This window comes from Sarcophilus harrisii, chromosome 3, assembly GCF_902635505.1.
Source record: "Sarcophilus harrisii chromosome 3, mSarHar1.11, whole genome shotgun sequence".
NCBI classification, from domain to species: domain Eukaryota; kingdom Metazoa; phylum Chordata; class Mammalia; order Dasyuromorphia; family Dasyuridae; genus Sarcophilus; species Sarcophilus harrisii.
Window position 1 is genome coordinate 545598898 of NC_045428.1, and position 18552 is coordinate 545617449.

The 18552-nt window shown below is 39.8% G+C and overlaps 1 protein-coding gene across 2 annotated transcripts in view; it reads left to right on the forward strand.

Moving 5' to 3' along the window:
* Positions 1 to 18477, forward strand: part of SMAP2 (small ArfGAP2) — a 59253-nt gene extending 40776 nt beyond the window's left edge. For both annotated transcript variants that reach the window (XM_003765412.4, XM_031962251.1), the window contains 7 exons: positions 823 to 901; positions 4315 to 4401; positions 5001 to 5082; positions 7830 to 7942; positions 8428 to 8593; positions 10389 to 10705; positions 17230 to 18477. In XM_003765412.4, the coding sequence (XP_003765460.1) occupies positions 823 to 901; positions 4315 to 4401; positions 5001 to 5082; positions 7830 to 7942; positions 8428 to 8593; positions 10389 to 10705; positions 17230 to 17355 (970 nt within the window). In that variant the 3' untranslated portion in view covers positions 17356 to 18477. The remainder of the gene's footprint in view (positions 1 to 822; positions 902 to 4314; positions 4402 to 5000; positions 5083 to 7829; positions 7943 to 8427; positions 8594 to 10388; positions 10706 to 17229) is intronic.
* Positions 18478 to 18552: the final 75 nt, after the last annotated feature.

Genomic DNA, 18552 nt, shown 5'->3' on the forward strand with positions numbered 1-18552 from the left:
AAAGAGAAAGTAGTTTACTGTTCTCTTTCTGTTCATAGAGTCCAAAATGCTTTCATATGCAATCATTTCAACTCATTCTTTCTACTCTATCTATGAGAGAATTAGAGCTGTTGACTAGTATACTTGTTTGGGTAGGAGGGAACAGCAGAGAGAATGCTGAGTATTAAAAAATAGAGCACGTGTTGTGTTTACCACCTGTCTTTTAAGTGTATTTCAGAAGATTTTCCTTTTCTTTGTTTGGGAGAATCTTCCACGAACTCAGAAACCATCTCTGTTCTGCCTTCATTTTAGAAGATGATATGACGGAGAAAATGCAATCCCTGTTGTCCATCCTTCTGATGATGGTTCTCTCTAGCTAACTAGGCCACTCTTCAGAACACAGACTCAGAGTTCATGAGTAGCCCTACACTCAAAGCTTTTTTGGTGTGGTTAGGTTCAAGAGGTTTCACATGATAAAGCTTCAGATTAGGAACTTAGTGGAGGCAAGTTTCAATGGCAGACTCTTCACTTTAGCTATTCAGCAAGGATCATAGATAATGAGACACTGATAAATTTGAATGAGCTATAGTTAAAGGATAGGAAGTTTATTCCCAAAAACTGGCCATGAGATACTACAAGAAATGTGGGGAAACCAGGTAGAGGGAAAGTCTCCTTTGGGAGTGGGGAGGAAATGAGAATTTGTTGGGAAAAGGAAAAACAAGAAAGTGACACATTAATATCTTTTGTTTTTACATCTCCTACATTTCTCAGCTCTAGTAGTTTTTTTTTTTTAATTAGTGTCCATCATCCTTGTTTACTTCATCCTTAATCAGCTGCTTTCAGAGCTGTAGAAGGATTTATCAGAGATAAATACGAGAAGAAGAAGTACATGGACCGAAGCCTGGACATCAATGCATTTAGGGTTTGTTTTATGTCTTTCCGGTTATTTTAATAAGCTTATAAATGAGGTCAACCAAAAAAAGAATCTGGAAATCACCTTGCAAGAGACTCACAAACCACCAGTACCCAGCCCTTTAAATATGTCAGAAGGAGGAAGGAAGTTAAATAGAGAAATATGGGGCCACCAGTGATTTGGGTGGGAGGTGTTCTAGAGCTAAAAGAGACTGAATTCTATGCTTGATTTATACCAAGCTTGATGTCGGGGAATTCCCACTTTCATATTGTCTCCTTGGACCTTGGCAAGTACAAATTACTAGATAATAAAAGGTAAAAACATAGATAAATTGTTCTCTAAATTAACAAGGCAAGACAAGTCCATGTGCCAGGGAACTGTGCTAAGAGTGGGTGATACAAAGAAAGGCAAAAAATCTAATCTCTGCCTTCTAGTTTGATGGGAAAGACAACATCCAGCTAAGCTCTGTCCAAGATAGCGAAAGTATTCAATAGAAGGAAGGTAGCAGCATTGAGGGTATTCAGGATTTCTTTTAGAAAGTAGGACTTTAGCTGGCTCCTGAAGAAAGCCAGGAGATAGAGATGTGAAAGTTGTCCTCCATGCAGTGAAAATGCCCAATTAGGATAGAATAGGATGGTTTTGTTCAAAGAATAGTGAGGAAATTAAAGTAGATCCTTAGACCAAACCATACAAAGTAAATCTAGATAAAAATGCTAAGAAGGGATAGTAAACAAAATAATTTTGTCTAACTGTTGGCCTAAGTGTGAACCTGTTATTACAAATGGCCATTATGCCATGATGATTGTCAAAATTGCTCCTATGGCTGAGGAGGGCTCTAATGGAGGATCTTATTTCCAGATACAGGAGTCTTGTGAAGTCTATAATAAGTATTCAGGATTGTCATATAGGGAAAGAAAGCCTATTGGTGAGAAGACAGGATGAATTCATTAAGGACAAACATTTACCTAAGTAATCAGGGCTTTTTGAGAGGATAAATATGTTGAAGGGAAGTACTAGATATCACATATATCTAAAAACTTTTTTACTTTAAAGAGTGTCTTTTTAACAGGTGAGTCCTTATAAACATTACCTTTCCTGAATGCTGATCTAAGAAACAGATTGTCAGACATAGTGATAAATGGAAACTTAATGTAGACAAAGAAATGGAAAGAGTGGGGTTCTTCAGAGGTCAAAGCAGGAGCCAGTCTTATTTAGTAGTTATTTTCATACTGAACTGTTGAACTCTTCAGACTGAGTATTCAAGGAATTGCATAAGATGATGAAGATAAGAGTACACAGCACTTGCCCTCAAGGAGCTCACATTCCAATGAGAGGGATGTGACCCACATAGAAATGAATATGAGAAGTGTTCTAGGAGCAAAAGAGAGCCAGTGTTCTGAGAAATTTGAGAAAGGAAAGGTCTCTTTCCTTAAAGGAGAATAGGATGAAAATGCTTCAAGGAGGAAGTAGCAACATATGAATTGGTGCTTAAAGAAAAAAAGAACCATAACTAGTGAGGGGTAAAGGAAGAATGCCAGGGTGCTACTTAACGTTTAATTCAGTGGAATTTAAAAACCCATTTGCAAAGGTGTGGACCTAGGAAGGAACAGACAAGAATGGAGGAAGGGCAAGGAAAAGAGTCATGAGAAAGAGAGACTGAGTGGGTTCATTGGAACCAAATTGTTTTATAGTTGAATATTAGGATCAGGGACTTTTATAGGAAAAGGGACTGAATCTGATTTCGTAGGTCTAGGGAACTCTCATGTGAGGAAACCCTGTCTGCTAGGAAAGGTTGGCATCATCTTTTCAGCATGCTGTCTTAGAGAATTGTCTGAGATATTAAAGAGATTTGGTGACTTTCCCATTATTTTCCAGAGGTGGGATTTGAACCCAGTTTTTCCAGGCTTCACGGCCAGCTTTATATCCACTATCTCCTGCTGCTTCTCAGAGTCAACTTGTATAGTCTTCCTAAGAGATCTGGAGGTGGGAGTAGGCAGTTAATCCAAATTGTGAGTGATACCGATATTGTGTCAAGTAGTGAAAAGGCAGTGGGAATGTAAGATCACAGAAGATCTTGCTAGCCTTGGTTGAATGGGAAGTATAGTAATAGATAAGTTTCAGTGTAGGTATTGTTTTGGGAGAAATACCCCAAAGTTTATGCATACCTTGATGTGTTCAGAGCTGTCAGTAATGTCTCATTGTTTCCAGAAGATAGCTATCCATTTTTCATCCATGATAATAAAGGCATCATTAAGAAGGATGTTGGGAGTAAAACAAATTGTCTACCCATTGTGAATCAGAATCCAATTAGATATGAGCCAGAGGAACCTGAAAAAGAAAAACATTAGAACCTTTTAAATTACATTTTTATCAAAACTTATATATCTGCATTTGGAATTATGTCCTTATACAACAGTGCCATGGAACTAAAAGATCCTGACTTTTGAACTCCAGAAAAATCTAGGTTTAAATTCAGGGAACATCTTGATTCACTCCCTCTGTGAGCATGAGGGAGTCACTTCCTTTCTCTCAGGCTGAGTTTTCTCATCTGTAAAATGAAGGTTAGACTAGAAGATTTTAAAGATCGCTTCCAGCTCTGAAAATCATAGGCTTCTAAGTTTTTAAGGGGTGGGGGAAAGGAAAATGCTGTATGAAGATCAAGAGCTTAATAATCTTTAGTCTGAAAAGATGACATCAGACTCAAGTGAAACATGGTCACAGCCATTCAGGCTGTCCAGTCCTACCTGATCTGAGCAACTATATAAAATCCTGAACCATCCTTATTTTACCCAGTCCAGGAATGTTAGATTGAGAAAGGGGTGACACCTTGGAAGAGGTGAACGTAGAACACAGAAGTCCTACTTGAGCAAACTAAGTAGTCATCTTGTAACCCCCAAGAGATGTAGAAGTGAGAAGAGATTTGGTTTGTAAACTCCTAGATGAAGATCCATGCTGGTGAGAGCTCACGTTTTTGTGACTTTTTGGGATTTCCATGGCCCTTGCCCTATCAAGACCCTCAGAGGTGGGCACTTAGTCTTTTCATTCTCATTCTACACTTGGGGGAAGGGATGCTTCTGGGCGCAGAACTGGTTAAATGGGAGAGCCAAGATTCGGACTCCCAGCTCCAGGCCCCCGAGTTGAGCTCTCTTGCCTCTAAGATGCCCCCTTAAAAAAAAGGATTTTTAAGTTCCTAAAGGAAACTTATCTCTGTGGGTGTGTTTCATGTCTCTGTCTGATGAACCATCCTTGGGGCTCTCTGAGACACAGTGTCCAGCAGGAGGCGCTACAGCTCCAGGGAGGTGGCAGCAGCATGGCCTTGTGGAACTCTGAGCCCCTCCGGGGGCCTGAGTTCATAGTGCTTAGAATTGGTTCTGATCACTGTGGGTCTTATGTGTTCTTCTGCTTTGTCAAATCCTTCCCAGAAAGAAAAAGATGACAAGTGGAAAAAGAGCAGTGAGCCAACTCAAGAAAAGAAAGTGGAGCCTGTGATTTTTGAGAAAGTCAAGATGGTGAGTGGCAGTGAGAGAGCCTCCCCTATGACCCTGGGGCTCCCTTTTCTGCTCAGTTCTAGGTGACTTTGCTTTTCAGGGTTTCCCTTGGGACCAGGCAGGAACTTCGAAGCTCCATAAACAAGAGGTCCATTCCATTCCTGACCCTGTGACTCTGGAGCACATAACCCTCAGTGTTGATAGAAATGCCTTCCAACCCTCAAGCACTTGGCCAACTTCTCTTCGCTTCACCCTCCATCAGCCTTTCCTGACTTCTTGTTCTTTTGTGGGCCCTTTTAAATGGCCTCTTCTTCTCTTGGCTTTTCTGGACTTAAGAGATTGTTTTGGTTTTCAGTGTGCCTCCCATATTACCAGAGTCCTTCCATTTTTCCTTAGATGTGACCAAACCAGCAAAGTTTTGTCACTTTAGGTTATTTACCTCTTTCTTCTTGACAGTGTTTAATGTTGCTTTCTGTTATCTCCTATCAGTTGCTCTGAATATAGTAAATGTAGTCCAAAGAATGTGTTGTTTTTTATAAAACATTTTAAAAGAATTCTTTGGGGGGAAATTGCTTCATTTCTTTAATAAACAACAACATTAATAATGTTTTTCATTTTAGCCTCAGAAGAAGGAAGATCTGCAGCTACCTCGAAAAAGCTCCCCCAAAGCAATTGAGCCTGTAATGGATTTGTTGGGCCTTGGTAAGGGTTATGTCTTCTCTTTCTTTCCTGATCTAAAAAACTCTGCTTTTGTTGCTTTGAAGAGCATCTGGTACCCAAATGCTGGGGCTAGTTTTCTTTCCTGGGGTTTGCTGCCATACCTTAAATCATTTTGGATGTATTCAGTGCCTATGTGCCCTGTGCTGGGAGTATAAAGATCCAGATGGCACAGACCCTTTTGTCAGGCAGCTTGCAGAATCCAAGAGGAAATACCATGTATACGAATATGATGCTAGGGAAAATGAGAAATGCAAAGATAAACTTTGGGAAAAGGGCATTTAGGAATATGAGAGAAATGCCCTCCCCTCCACTGTTTAGCTGGAAGAGTAGGGGGAAGTTCATGGACCATGAAGCTTTTGAAAATGGATGTTATAAATCCCCTCCCCCTACTTTCTCACTCCAGGAGATAAGAGTTGGAACTCTTCAATAGTTACATTCTCTCTTTCTCTTAATAATAATAGCTTTTTATTTTTCAAAATACATGTAAAATAGTTTTCAACATTCACCCTTGCAAAACTTTGGGGAGAAGAAGGGAGAAAAATTTGGAACACAATTTCCCTCTTCCCCTAGACAGCAATTAATCTAATATAGATTAGACATGTGGAATTCTCTAAACATTTCCACATTTATTCTGCTCAAGAAAAATCAGATCAAAAGGGGGAAAAAAATGAGGAAAAAAAAAACCAAACACATGACAATAACAAAAGGTTGAAAATACTGTTGTGCTCCACATTCAGTCACCATAGTCCTCTGGATGCAGATGGCTCTATCTGTCACAAATCAACCTCAATAGATATATTGAGCAGAAAATATATTGACAAATATATATATTTTTAAAATAGTATTTTATTTTTCCCAAATACATACAAAGACAGTTTTAACATTTACCTTTGCAAAACCTTGTGTTCCAAATCTTTCTCTCTCCTCCCTTTCTCCCTCCCCAAGATAACAAGCAATCTGATATAGATTAAACATTATTTCTTCTAAACACATTTCCATATTCATCATATTGTGTAAGAAAAATCAGATCAAAAGAGAAAAATGCAAAAAAAAAAAAAAAAACAAGCAGACAACAAGAAAGTGAAAACATTATAATTTGATCCATATTCAATCTCTATAATTCTCTTTCTCTGGATGTGCATAGAACTCTCCATCACAGTCTACTGGAATTACCTTGAATCACCTCATTGATGTAAAGAGCCAAGTCCATCACAGTTGATCATCACATAATCTTGTTACTGTGCACGATGTTCTCTTGGTTCTGCTCATGTCACTTAGCATCAATTCATATAAGTCTTTCCAGGCTTTTCTGAAATCAGCCTGCTCGTCCTTTTTTATAGAACAATAAACCATAATTTATTCAGCCATTCTTCAACTGATGGGCATCTACTCAGTTTCCAATTTCTAGCCACTATAAAGAGGGCTGCCACAAACTTTTTGTACATGAGTCCCTTTCCCTTCTTTAAGATCTCTTTGGGATATAAGCCCAATAGTAAAACTGCTAGATCAAAGGGTATGTACAGTTTGATAACTTTTTGAACATAATTCCAAATTCTCTCTCCAGAATGGTTGGATCAGCTCACAACACCAACAATTCATTAGTATCCCAGTTTTCCCACATCCCCTTTAATATTCATCATCCCAGTCCCATCCTTGGATTCAAGATTTTACTAACAGGTTAACTCCTTGGCAGCACTTGGACTGTAAGTGACCGGTTTATGCTTTAACCTCATCATGATTCATGGACCAGTATGGTGGTAGCTTTGGTATTCATTGGGTTCCATACAGATCAGAGCGTAAGCTTTCTGCCCCTTAAGAATATGTTTCATCTGAGTGGATGCCCATCAATTGGAGAATGGCTGAATAAATTGTGGTATATGAATATTATAGAATATTATTGTTCGGTAAGAAATGACGAACAGGAGGATTTCAGAAGGTCCTAGAGAAACTTAAACGAACTGATGCTGAGTGAAATGAGCAGGATCGGAAGGTCATTATATACTTCAACAACAATACTATATAATGATCAATTCTGATGGACATGGCCATCTTCAGTAATGAGATGAACCAAATTAGTTCCAATAGAGCAGTAATGAACTGAATCAGCTACACCTAAGGAAAGAATTCTGGGAGATGACTATGAACCATTACATAGAATTCCCAATCCCTCTATTTTTGTCTGGCTGCATTTTTGATTTCCTTCACAGGCTAATAGTATATTATTTCAAACTCAGATTCTTTTTGCACAGCAAAATAACTGTTAGGACATATATGTTTTAACATACTTAACATGTATTGGTCAACTTGCCATCGCGGGGAGGGGATGGGGGAAGCAGGGGAAAAATTGGAACAAAAGGTTTGGCAGTTGTCAGTGCTGTAAAATTACCCATGCATATAACTTGTAAATAAAAAGCTATAATAGAAAGAAAGAAGTAAAAAAAAAAAAAGGATATGTTTCATGAGTAATTGGAGAAAAATGAATCACCTAGACACCAATTATAATGATCCTGGCTTACTTAGTCACATTGACCTTTAGGTCATAGATGCACAACTCTTTGCTGGGCATTTGCAGGTCAGATGATCTGGCAAGAACTTTGTTCAACCTCAAGAACCCAAAGTCATTTCCCAGTAGTGATCACTGGGAATGTTGCCTCCCATCTAGCATCAAAAACAAGTGGTCGTTGTTAGCATTTGCTTATGTTTTTGTGACTTCTGTCCTCTCTTTGTAGATGCTCCTGTGGCCTCCTACAGCATTGCAAACAGCAAGACCAGTAACACTCTAGAAAAGGACCTAGATCTCTTGGCCTCAGTTCCATCATCTTCTCTCTCGGACTCCAGAAAAGTGAGACTTCTGAATCCGGTCAGGCTTTGAAGCAAATGCTGGGAGGGAAGAGTATTTAAAATTTTAAAACATCAAGTCCTTGGATGGATTTGCTGCCTTATTCCTTAATTGATTTTACCTGACCAGTTATGTCTTCTGTGTCCATCTCATCCACCAATGGCTTCTTGGTTTTATTTGTCTCTTCCAAATAAGGAAAGAGAGGGTCCTCAAATAGGTTAGTGTAAAGTTCTAAAAGCTGGCTGGGTTACCTTCTTGTAATCATCTTCTTGGGAGGGGAGGAGAAGGTGAGGAAGAAATAGCCATCCTGAGAGCCCATCAAGCAGACAGCTTCAGGTTTACTTTTGGATATGAATGACTTCATCTCAGAAAAGTTGAACTTTAAGCTATGAGTTGTTAGAGTTAGTGTCATTACTAACACTTGGGATGGGAAAGTAGATTGAGTTGTATTCCTTTGTCCCTGAGGTCCCTTCTCTCTTTGCTCTAAGGTTGTAGGATCCATGCCAACCGCAGGGAATGCCAGCTCTGTTCCTGAAAATCTGAACCTGTTTCCTGAACCAGGGAGCAAAGTAGAAGATTCAGGCAAGAAACAGCTCTCTAAAGACTCCATCCTCTCACTTTATGGATCACAAACTCCTCAGATGCCTGCTCAAGGTAATTTTCTTAGGGAAGGAGCTTAATGGGCATTTGCAATGTTAAAGAATAGATATATGGGGTTGATAGATTTTTAAAATTGATTTAGGAGTTGGAAGGGTATTTGCTACTAGTGAAACCTTAAGTACTTCTGAGCATCCTGTCTTAAATGAACCTGTCTGACCCTTTTTGAGAAGCCACAAAATGGCAGGAGGCAGATGCCAATTTAACAAATGCCATATTTCCAATTCATTGCAATAAGAGATAGGAATCAGGGATAGACCAGAGCCAGCCAAAGGAGGAAGGTACTGAGGTTCTGGGCTTTGCTTTAATAACACTTAGTCATAAGCCAGGATGAGTTATTAAGGAATTGGGCCTTTGACAAGAGTGTGCCAGTCCCTCACACTGTCTTAGGCTGTCCGCTCAGACCAGGCTGGATATTAAAATCCATGTGCATAATCTCATAGCAAGCCTCTTGCTGGGAGGTATTTAGATATCAAGGCGAACTAGAAGTATTATAGCCAGACTGACTCTGCCTGTCCATGGACTTGAGACCCCTCAACAAATCCTACAGATTAAGGTATAGCTTTGTCCCTGCCTCCATTCTGTAGATGGGCCCCTCTGAGAACCTCATTAGTCTCCTTCAGACCTCCTTTCCCCTAGTATATCCACATACAGCTCTCTTGTCCCTGTTCCCCGTTAGTGTTGTAGTTCCCTAAGAAGAGAAAATTATTTTTCTTTTCTGGATTCCCTTTACACAGTGATTTCTGCCTTCTTTTTTTTTTTTTTGTCTAGACCTCTGATTTCATCAGGGTAGAAGGCCCTCATATAGAAATGTTTTCCACTGGTGGGGAATCAGTAACTTATCTGGGCCCTGAGGAGTTACTTATTTTCCAAGATCTTACAGTTAGTAAGATCAGGACTTGAACCCTTTTCTTCCTGATTCCAGAATCAGAGAATCTGGTGTTAGATCTTCCTTCCACTCTTTACCACTTTTGTACCTACTAGCAAGGCTCTTCTCTGAGTCTCATTTCCTCATCTGGTAAAAAAAAAAAAAAAAAAAGTATTGGGCTGGTTGATTTCAGGTCTCTTCCAATTTGGATATTCTCTGGTTCTGATATTTTATAGAATACTGACCAGAGTATATATAAATAGCTGAGAGTGCAGCCCAGGATGTGAGCCCTGGACAGGGTACAAAGGAAGAGCAAGCTCCACGAGGATAAAAAGTTTCTCAGAGGAGCTGAGACCCTAGCAGATTTGTGAGGAAGAGAAATCTGAAACAAGGAAAGAGCCCCAAAAGAAAGCAACCCTAGGGGAGTTTAGGAGCAAGCTGGAGCATTGAGGCAGGCAGTTGCTTAGCTTTTTGGAGGCAGGCAAAGTGACATTCCCTTCCTAAGCCTCAGTTTTACTTGTAAATTGGCGATGACAATTCTTGCATTACTGACCTCCCACAGTCACTGTGAGGAACATGCTTCTAAGTGCCGGAGAAAGGAGAGTTGTTGTTTCCCTGCCTTTGACCACCATTTAAAGGAGCTCAGGGCAGGCCAGGAGAACCATAACTGGTGTGGGCATCTGGAAAGCCGAGCCTGAGGCCCAACTCTCATGTGATGTAATGGGGACATGTTTCACATCTCAAATCTCACAGGGTTGTTGTTCAACCTGCAGCAGAGGTTCACCAGCAGTCTTAGAGAAGAAAGTCCCTGTCAAACTGTCTTTGGGACACCATTGGAAAGACTGGATGGGGTTAGCTGTTAGTCTGGGCTTGTTTCTATGCTCCCCCAGATCTCTAATAAATGTGCATATTTTCTCTTGGCAGCGATGTTCATGGCTCCAGCTCAGATGGCCTATCCTGCAGCCTACCCCAGTTTTCCTGGTGTCCCTCCTACTGGTACCATGATGGGGGGGATGATGCCCCCGCCAGTGGGCATGCTGGCCCAACCTGCAGCTGCTGGGATGGTGGCCCCTGTAGCCATTCCACCAGGCTACGTAGGCGGCGTGCAAGCTGCAGTGATGGGCGTCCCCAATGGCATGATGGCTGCCCAGCAGGCTGGCTACGTCACAGGCATGGCGGCCATGCCCCAGACAATGTATGGCATCCCACCAGCACAGCAACTGCAGTGGAACTTGGCTCAGGTGAGATTTAGCCTTCTGTGGAGGCTATCACATCATTGCTACCTCCTTTTTTATTTCTTCTCTTCCTCTGCCCAGAGGAATCTGTTATTTGTTTTTTCCCAAGGAGGTTTACATTTTTATAAGGTAAGTTCTGCAGCTCCTTCCTTCTCTAACTCTAGACTGCAGAGGGAGACAAGCCTAAGGAGGGATGAGATCACTACCTTAAAGTATAGAAAGACTGTCATGAGGAAGCGGAATACTTATTCTGCTTAGCATCAGAGAGCAGAGCTTGGGGTGGCTTCAGAACTAGGGAACCCTTGGTTAGTGGAGGCTAGGTAAGCACTTGTCAGGCAACTGAAGAGCAGTTTCCTCTTCAGGTATACATTGGACTAGTTGACCTTTGGGCTTAGTTCCTTCTAACTCTTAAAATTTGTTTGTGATTTTAGAAGAACAAAGCCTTAATTAGCCATAGACCAACATTTCACACTCCATACCAAAATAAGGTCGAAATGGGTGTATTATTTAAATATATATGGTGATGCTATAAGCAAACTGAGAAAGCAAGGGATAGTTTATTTGTTAGATCTTTGGAGAATAGAGAAATTTATGACCAAACAAGACCTAATACAAAATTAAACATCCAAAAGACTCTCTTCTTTCATAATGTTTTCTATTTCTTGTTTGGTCATAAATTTATGAAAGAAGAGAGCCTTTTGGATGTTTAATTTTGTATTAGAAATACAACATCATTCAAGAAATGTCAGTAGATGATGTTGAGAAAATCAAATATTGTCTTTTAAATTTGTGTGGAATAGATAAGGTGAAGAACTTACAGGAATATGTGAATTCTTTTTCTGTATTTTATTTTCATTATTTCTGTGTTTCCCCTATGACCTGTATAAATATGTGCAGGCCCATATATACTTGAGCCTTGGCCAGCTATATCTGAAACCTGAAGGCCTGATTTTCTGTTTCCTGGAAATCAAGTGATTTGGGGGAAACAGAAACCTTCCATTCCAATCTTTCCGGATAGCAACAACCAATTAGATGCCTCCCCCTCCCCTTCTCAGTGTTCTCTTGTGATGTAATCTCTTGTATAAAAGTTGTGTATCTTTACTACTTTTTTAAGCCCTCCTACCGTGAGCTTTCTCTTTCTTACCTCGTGATAGAATGGCTCATCTTCTGGAGGTATAATAAACCACCTTTCTGCTTTCTATTTTGAGTGATCTCTGAGTAGTCATTTTGGATAAGGATCTTCTACATCCCACACATATTTGATTTCATTCTGTAATCTATTCTGTAACCACAAGCCCTGATTCTTTGCCTCTGAGTTAAGTTTAAAAATTATTTTCCTACAAATCACATTAATTGAAAGAAAATTATCTCTGTACCAATAGCTGCTCTTGTACAATTAGAAGAAATCTCTTATCCTTAAAAGGTGAATATCTGGGAGTATGGTCTTTTATCTGCAGCACTGACTGACTGACTGTGCTTCAACAAAGTCTGAGCTACCTGTGGCACTAGTTAACTATGCAGGTGGACATCCCCAGGGAGCTTTCCCTAGTTACAAGATGGAAAGGAGGGATTGTTGCTAGCCTTGCATTCTCAACTTTCATCCAATCATATTGTTTATCATTATCACTGACTCAGGTTTTGTATCCAGTCATATAGTTTTCCAGCAGTGATGCTTGTTTTTTTCTCTGTTGTACTTCTCAAAACTGTATGAAGGCTAGTAATTCCTATCTCGTGATCTTTTTGGCTTCCTGAGAAGCTGAAAATCCCATTTTCTTAGTAATTGCTAGCCTTACCAATAAATTGAACATGCTTGGAACTTTGTGCCTCAATTTATCTTAATTTCAATTGTGACAAGTTTAAATTAAACCCTGTCACAAACCTATTTCCATTTTTGTTTTTTACTAATTATATGAACATTAATTAATTTCCCCCTTTTAATCACTTCTGTCTCCAGACTCAAAAACCAAAAAAGGCAACAAAACTTTTTTTTATCATTTTATGTATGTATTCTGATTCTGTTCTCCTCTCTTTGCATCACTTTATGAATGTTTCAATATTTCTTTGCATTTATCATTTTTCATAATAGTGATATTCTTTTATATTGCTATAACACAATTTAATCAGCCACTTACCAAACATTGAACATACAGGTTATTTCTAGCTTCTTGCTGTTATAAATACTGCAAAGTATTTTTTGTATTGATAAGTATTGTAAATAATGTCCTTAGTATATATAATAGAGGCTCCTATTATCCAGCGAGATGAATTAGAAACATTGATGTGTGTGTGTGTGTGTGTGTGTGTGTGTGTCCTTTTTGTGTGTGTGTTTACTTTTATAATTTCCTGCCTATTTCTGCTGCCAAACACCAATCTTCCTAATTAGTGAAAAGCAAAAATATCCCTTTTCTACCAAGAATCAGTGCCTTGGATTCCCTTTCTGCCAGAGGGCAAGGGCTAGACAGTCAAAGATCTAATGGAAAGAAGAGTGGACTTTGGATTTTAATCCTGACTCTACTGTTGGCTGTTTTTTTTTTTTTTTTTTGATCATGGACTTTGTCCTCTAAAATTAGGGGTTGGGCTAGAAGGTCCTATTGGTTATGATATCCTATGATTCTATAAACCTTTTGTCTAAACATCTGAATTCAGCCTTTTCCTTCTGTCTGGTTTGGTTTTCTTATGCTTCCTTCTTTTGTATACTTTGTTCCCTGGTGAAAGCCATTTCAGTAGCCTTCTTTGGGCTTTTAAAGCAACAGTTTCTTTAAATACTGATCATAGCTAACAATCTTTGACTTCCTGAGTCTCAGGGTTCTTGGCAGTCAGCTCTCAGTAGAACTTGTCATCTTAAGATGTGATGGGAAGAGTGCTGCCTTATGCCAAATGCACTGAAAAAACAATCCATCAAGTCTGGAGGTCTGAGTTCAATTCTTCTTGGACTGTTCCCAGGCTATTTGTTTTTCCTTCCTGAACCTTAACTCCATCTGTAGAATCACAGAATTTGAGTCCATCTCAGAGGCTAGCAAATCCAATCTACAACCCCCAGCTGCTTATCCAACAAATGGTTGTCCAGCTTTGCTTAAAGAGTTCCATGATTAGGGAACCCATGAGGCAAATGAGGATAACCTAACTTGGCCTCTGGAATTATTACTCTGAAATCAAGCAGGACAAAAATGTTCTAGCTTCCACAGGATATCTCATTAACTACTTGAATATACCTGTCATGTACTCTTCTCAAGTCTTCCCCAGACTGGGCATTCCCAGTTTCTTCAGCTATAGTTCATGTGGCACAGAAATTCATGTCCCTCATTTTTTTGGGTGCCCTTTTCTGGAAATTCTCCAGCATGTTAGTGACCTTCCTAAAATGTGGTGACCATGACTGACACATCACTTCAGATGTCATCTGACCAGATCAGAGGATAGTGGGACTGTCCCCTTTTTTATTTGGGGTACAATGCCTTTTTTTAAACACAGTCTGAGATTGCTTTTATTTTTTGTCTGGCATATTTACCTTATTGATCTGCAGTCCACCAAAACCCTTAGATCTTTTTCAGATCTAATAAGCATTTATCTTTTTATTAATCTTTTCACTCATCTAGACTCTTTCTCCAAAAAAGGAAGAAAATCAAAACCTTGTACCAAATATTGGCCATGTCCAAGAATTTATGTCTTATGAATCTAGTCCATCACTTCACTGTCAGGAGTTGGCTCACAGGTGGTTACGTCATTCCTTCTGGAATTATGGCTGGTCACTTGGAGAGTTCTTAAAAGTCTTTCAAAGTTATTTATTTTTACACTGTTGTTATTCGTGTATGCGTGGTTCTGTTGGTTTTGCTTACTTCATTCTATGTCATTGTGATTTTTTCAGGTTTCTATGACCCCTTTTTGCTAGCCTTACCAATAAATTGAACATGCTTGGAACTTTGTACCTCAATTTATGCTGGCTCCTTGTAATCACTGTAGATGTTCATTAGATCTTGTGAACATTGTAGATGTTCATTAATCATCATTTTAATAACATGTTTTAGAATTTTGCCAGGAATCAAAGCAAAGTTTACTGGCTATAGAGTTTGCAAGCACTGAGTGTGTCTTCCCTCTTTTTGGAAACTAGGACTTAGTGCCTTTCTTCAGGCCTTTTCCAGATAGCTCAGCACTCATAGCACTGCTGTAGTTTGTCTAGATCAGGTGTCTTGACTTTATCAAGACCAGCTAGGTGCTATCCTTAATATCTCCTTAATGATCTTGGATTCAGCCCCATTAGCTACTTTGAAAATGGAGGCAAACAGAAATTTGCTGTTACAAAATCTAGAATGAATTTTAGATTTTTCTGGATTTCCTCTATCACAAGTTCTAAGTTGATGATTGTTCATTTTCTAGTGTTTCCATTTTTTCCATCCCAGGATCTTGTTGAAAATCAGACCTGGAGTAACAGTTCTCTTTGTTGGTTCCTTAGGCCTGTTTGGAGCAGGAAAATATCATTAAAGCAATTCAGGATATTATTTAATCTGCTCTGCTTTTGGAAGAGAGAGCTTTGCAGCAGATGCCCATATAATTGAAATCTCCCAGCACTGCTATACTCAAGCCTTTGTGCTAAGCTTGTGATTTTCCCCAAACTCTCCATGTATTTCTTTTTTATCACCTCTGTTTTTGTCTGCCTTGATCTCAATACATTTTCCACTTTTTTTTTTTTTAATGGATTTCTTTTGCAGTTCTGTGAATTTCATATTATACATTTTTTTCTTTATTAAAGCTTTTTATTTTTCAAAACATGTGCATGTATTATTCAACATTAACTCTTGAAAAACCTTGTGTTCCAATTTCCCCCCCCCTTCCATAGATGGCAAGTAGTCTAATATATGTTAAACATGGTATAAGTATATGTTAAATCCAATATATGCATACATGTTTATACAATTATCATGCTGCACAAGAAAAATCAAATCAAACCAGAAAAAAAATAAGAAAATAAAATGCAAGCAAACTACAACAAAAAGAGTGAAGATGCTATGTTGTGAACCAAACTCAGTTCCCACGGTCCTCTCTCTAGGTGTAAGGGGCTCTCTTTGACACGTGATCATTGGAACTGCTCTGAATCATCTCATTGTTGATGAGAGTCAAGTCCATCAGAATTGGTCATTGTATAATCTTGCCATCTCACCTTTTCTTAACTAAATTTCCTTAACATATATTTTTCTGCCCCCATTTTGTTGTTGTTGTTCGTCTCTTGAATAGCACCATATATCTACATGAGCCCAATGCTAATGTTAGTGATACTCTGTGAAGTCAATTTTGCCGTTTTAGGGTCTCTACTTCTTGTTACCCTGTACTTTGCAAATTTGTGTATTGATACTGGGATCCAAGACTAATTTCTCAGATGTTGTTCCTTGTGCACTTCAGGGTTTCTCTACTGTGATTATTCTTGTTCTCTTGGTAGATATACAAAGGCAGTTATTTCCATGCCTCTTTTTGTTTATTTAAAGTCCTTATTAGATTTGCAAGCCTCTAAGCATTTTTTTTAAACCAGTCTTTGTTATCTACTCCATTCCTGAGTAGGAACCTGCCATTCCTTTATTTTAAGCCATGACACAAATCTAAATTCTTCTTTTGCACGCCATTTTCCCTAACCACTTCTTTACTCTCCAAGATTGGTTTTCTCTTCTGAATCTCTTGCTTTCAGGCAAAAGTGATGAAAATACCATCTGTGCCCCAAGATCTTCAGTTTCTTGCCAAAGATTTCCCAATCTTTAAGAATGTTTTCTAGGTTCCTTCCAATAGCTTCATTTGTGCACCTATAAATCGCTAGAAACAGGCATTGTCATTTAGTTGTCATCTACAATATTCCTCTACCTAATTTATAAGATTTTTGAGGAAATCACTTTGCTATCTTTAAAGCACTCCAAGAATAAGCGTTATTAAAATGATGTACTTCAGATATTCAGGGATCTCTATAATTTCACCATTCTGGGCATTCAGCTGCCCACTCAAATCACAATTCATAAACTATTTTTGAAGATTGCTTATCTTCACTCTGTGATATCATCACTCTGCAGCCAAATTAGTGACTTCAACCTCCTCATTCAACTAAGCTGGCCTTCAAATGACAGATGTGTCCATGACTTAAGTGTTCACAGACTTCCCCATGGGTGTAGGAGCTGTCAGAGTGGGTGCTTCATTAGCGTAATCATTGAGAATTGCCTACCACAATGAACATATGATCATTTCAATTTTTCTATTGTTTTAAGACTTACAAAGTGTCTTCAGCACACTCCTATGAGATAACATATTTTCTCCAGTCTGCTGAGGAACAACCAGAATTTCAAAGAGGCTAAGCAGTGTTAAACCACGGCTGTGCAGCTGATGACTGGGAGACCCTTTGACCCCAAGATCTTGGATTGGTCCACTAGCTTAAACTTTCTCCCATAGACCCATCCCAGGCAGCAGATTCCCTTAGCATAAAGCCAGGGGCCTCTTTTTTGCATGAATTGGTCACTTGGTCCTTGACATCAAGGCTAGAAAATATTCTTTCTCCCTTCCAGATGACCCAGCAGATGGCCGGAATGAACTTCTATGGCACCAATGGCATGATGAGCTATGGACAGTCGATGGGCGGTGGGAATGGCCAGGCAGCCAATCAGACGCTCAGTACTCAGATGTGGAAATAAAAGCGGAGCACCTGCATTGTTACCACTGTTCCCCAAACCTCCCTCTTCTCCCTTCTCCCTTCTTTTCCTCTCTACCTCTTCCTGTTTTGTTCGGAAGTTATTCTAGGAGACATACAGGGTTTGGCCTCCCCTACAGCCTGTTCACTTCCCCTGCCCTGCCCTGTCCCCTGTACCTGGGATCTGCTTTCTGCTGTCAGTGCCCCACAAGACCCTTCGTGTCTTGGTGCGCAGTTCTCCTCAAAGGGGCAGCAGAGCGCACTCTAGCACCATGGGATTGCACACCCCCAGAACCCTTTTCCTTACAGAGGGGAGGCATCTGCCCCCATAGCCTCTGAGAGAGGATACCAGGAGAGAGGGTTAGGAGCCCCTCCATATTTACCCATAAAGTCTTTTTGTTTTTAAGTTTGCTTTTTGGGGGAGGGAGGGGGTTGAGGAGTGCTGGGTAGGAAAGGGATTGTAATCAAACTCCAATCATGGGTCTTTGTGAAGGGGCTTACCAGGCTCAGGCTGAGCCAGAGCCCTTCTGAGGGAGGGAGAGCCAGGGTCATTTTGCTCTGTTCCAAGCAGCCCCTCTGGGGCTTTAGTCCTTGTCATTGGAACCCAAGTCACCATGAGGCTCTGCTGCCTGGAGAACAGGCTGCATGCACACATGGTGAGAATGGGAAGCTTGCCCTTCTTATGAATGGCTTTTTATTTCCCCATCCAAACTGGAGGGGTGTGGGGGTTGATGGTTTAAAAAAAAACAAAACATTTTAGATTAACCAAACTAACAGAGTTAATTTATCAGCAGCAAAGAGCTATTTGCCAGTTTTTTTTCTTACAGTTTTAAAAACCGTGTTATCTGCTATCCTAATCAATACCTCCCTCCTTTCCTCTCCCTGCCCTGCAGTCTCTTCTGTTCTGGGGTAGCCCTGGCACCTCTGTTTCTTGCATAGTTTACACTGTGCATGAGGTCAGAGACCCCCCCAGGCAGCTTTCCTGTCGATCACCATTCACCTCACTAGAAAATCAAAACAAAAAAAATTTGCTTAAAAGATTTCATTTGCGTGAACCAAAATTTTCGGTTGACTTTCTCCTGTGTATATGTAAATTCCTTAATAAATATTGCAGTGAGATGCTGTGTGTTTGACTATGTGTCTGTATTTGTAGGTCTCTCTGGACCACCTTTGGATACCTGGTTTTCCTGGGGTAGTGAAC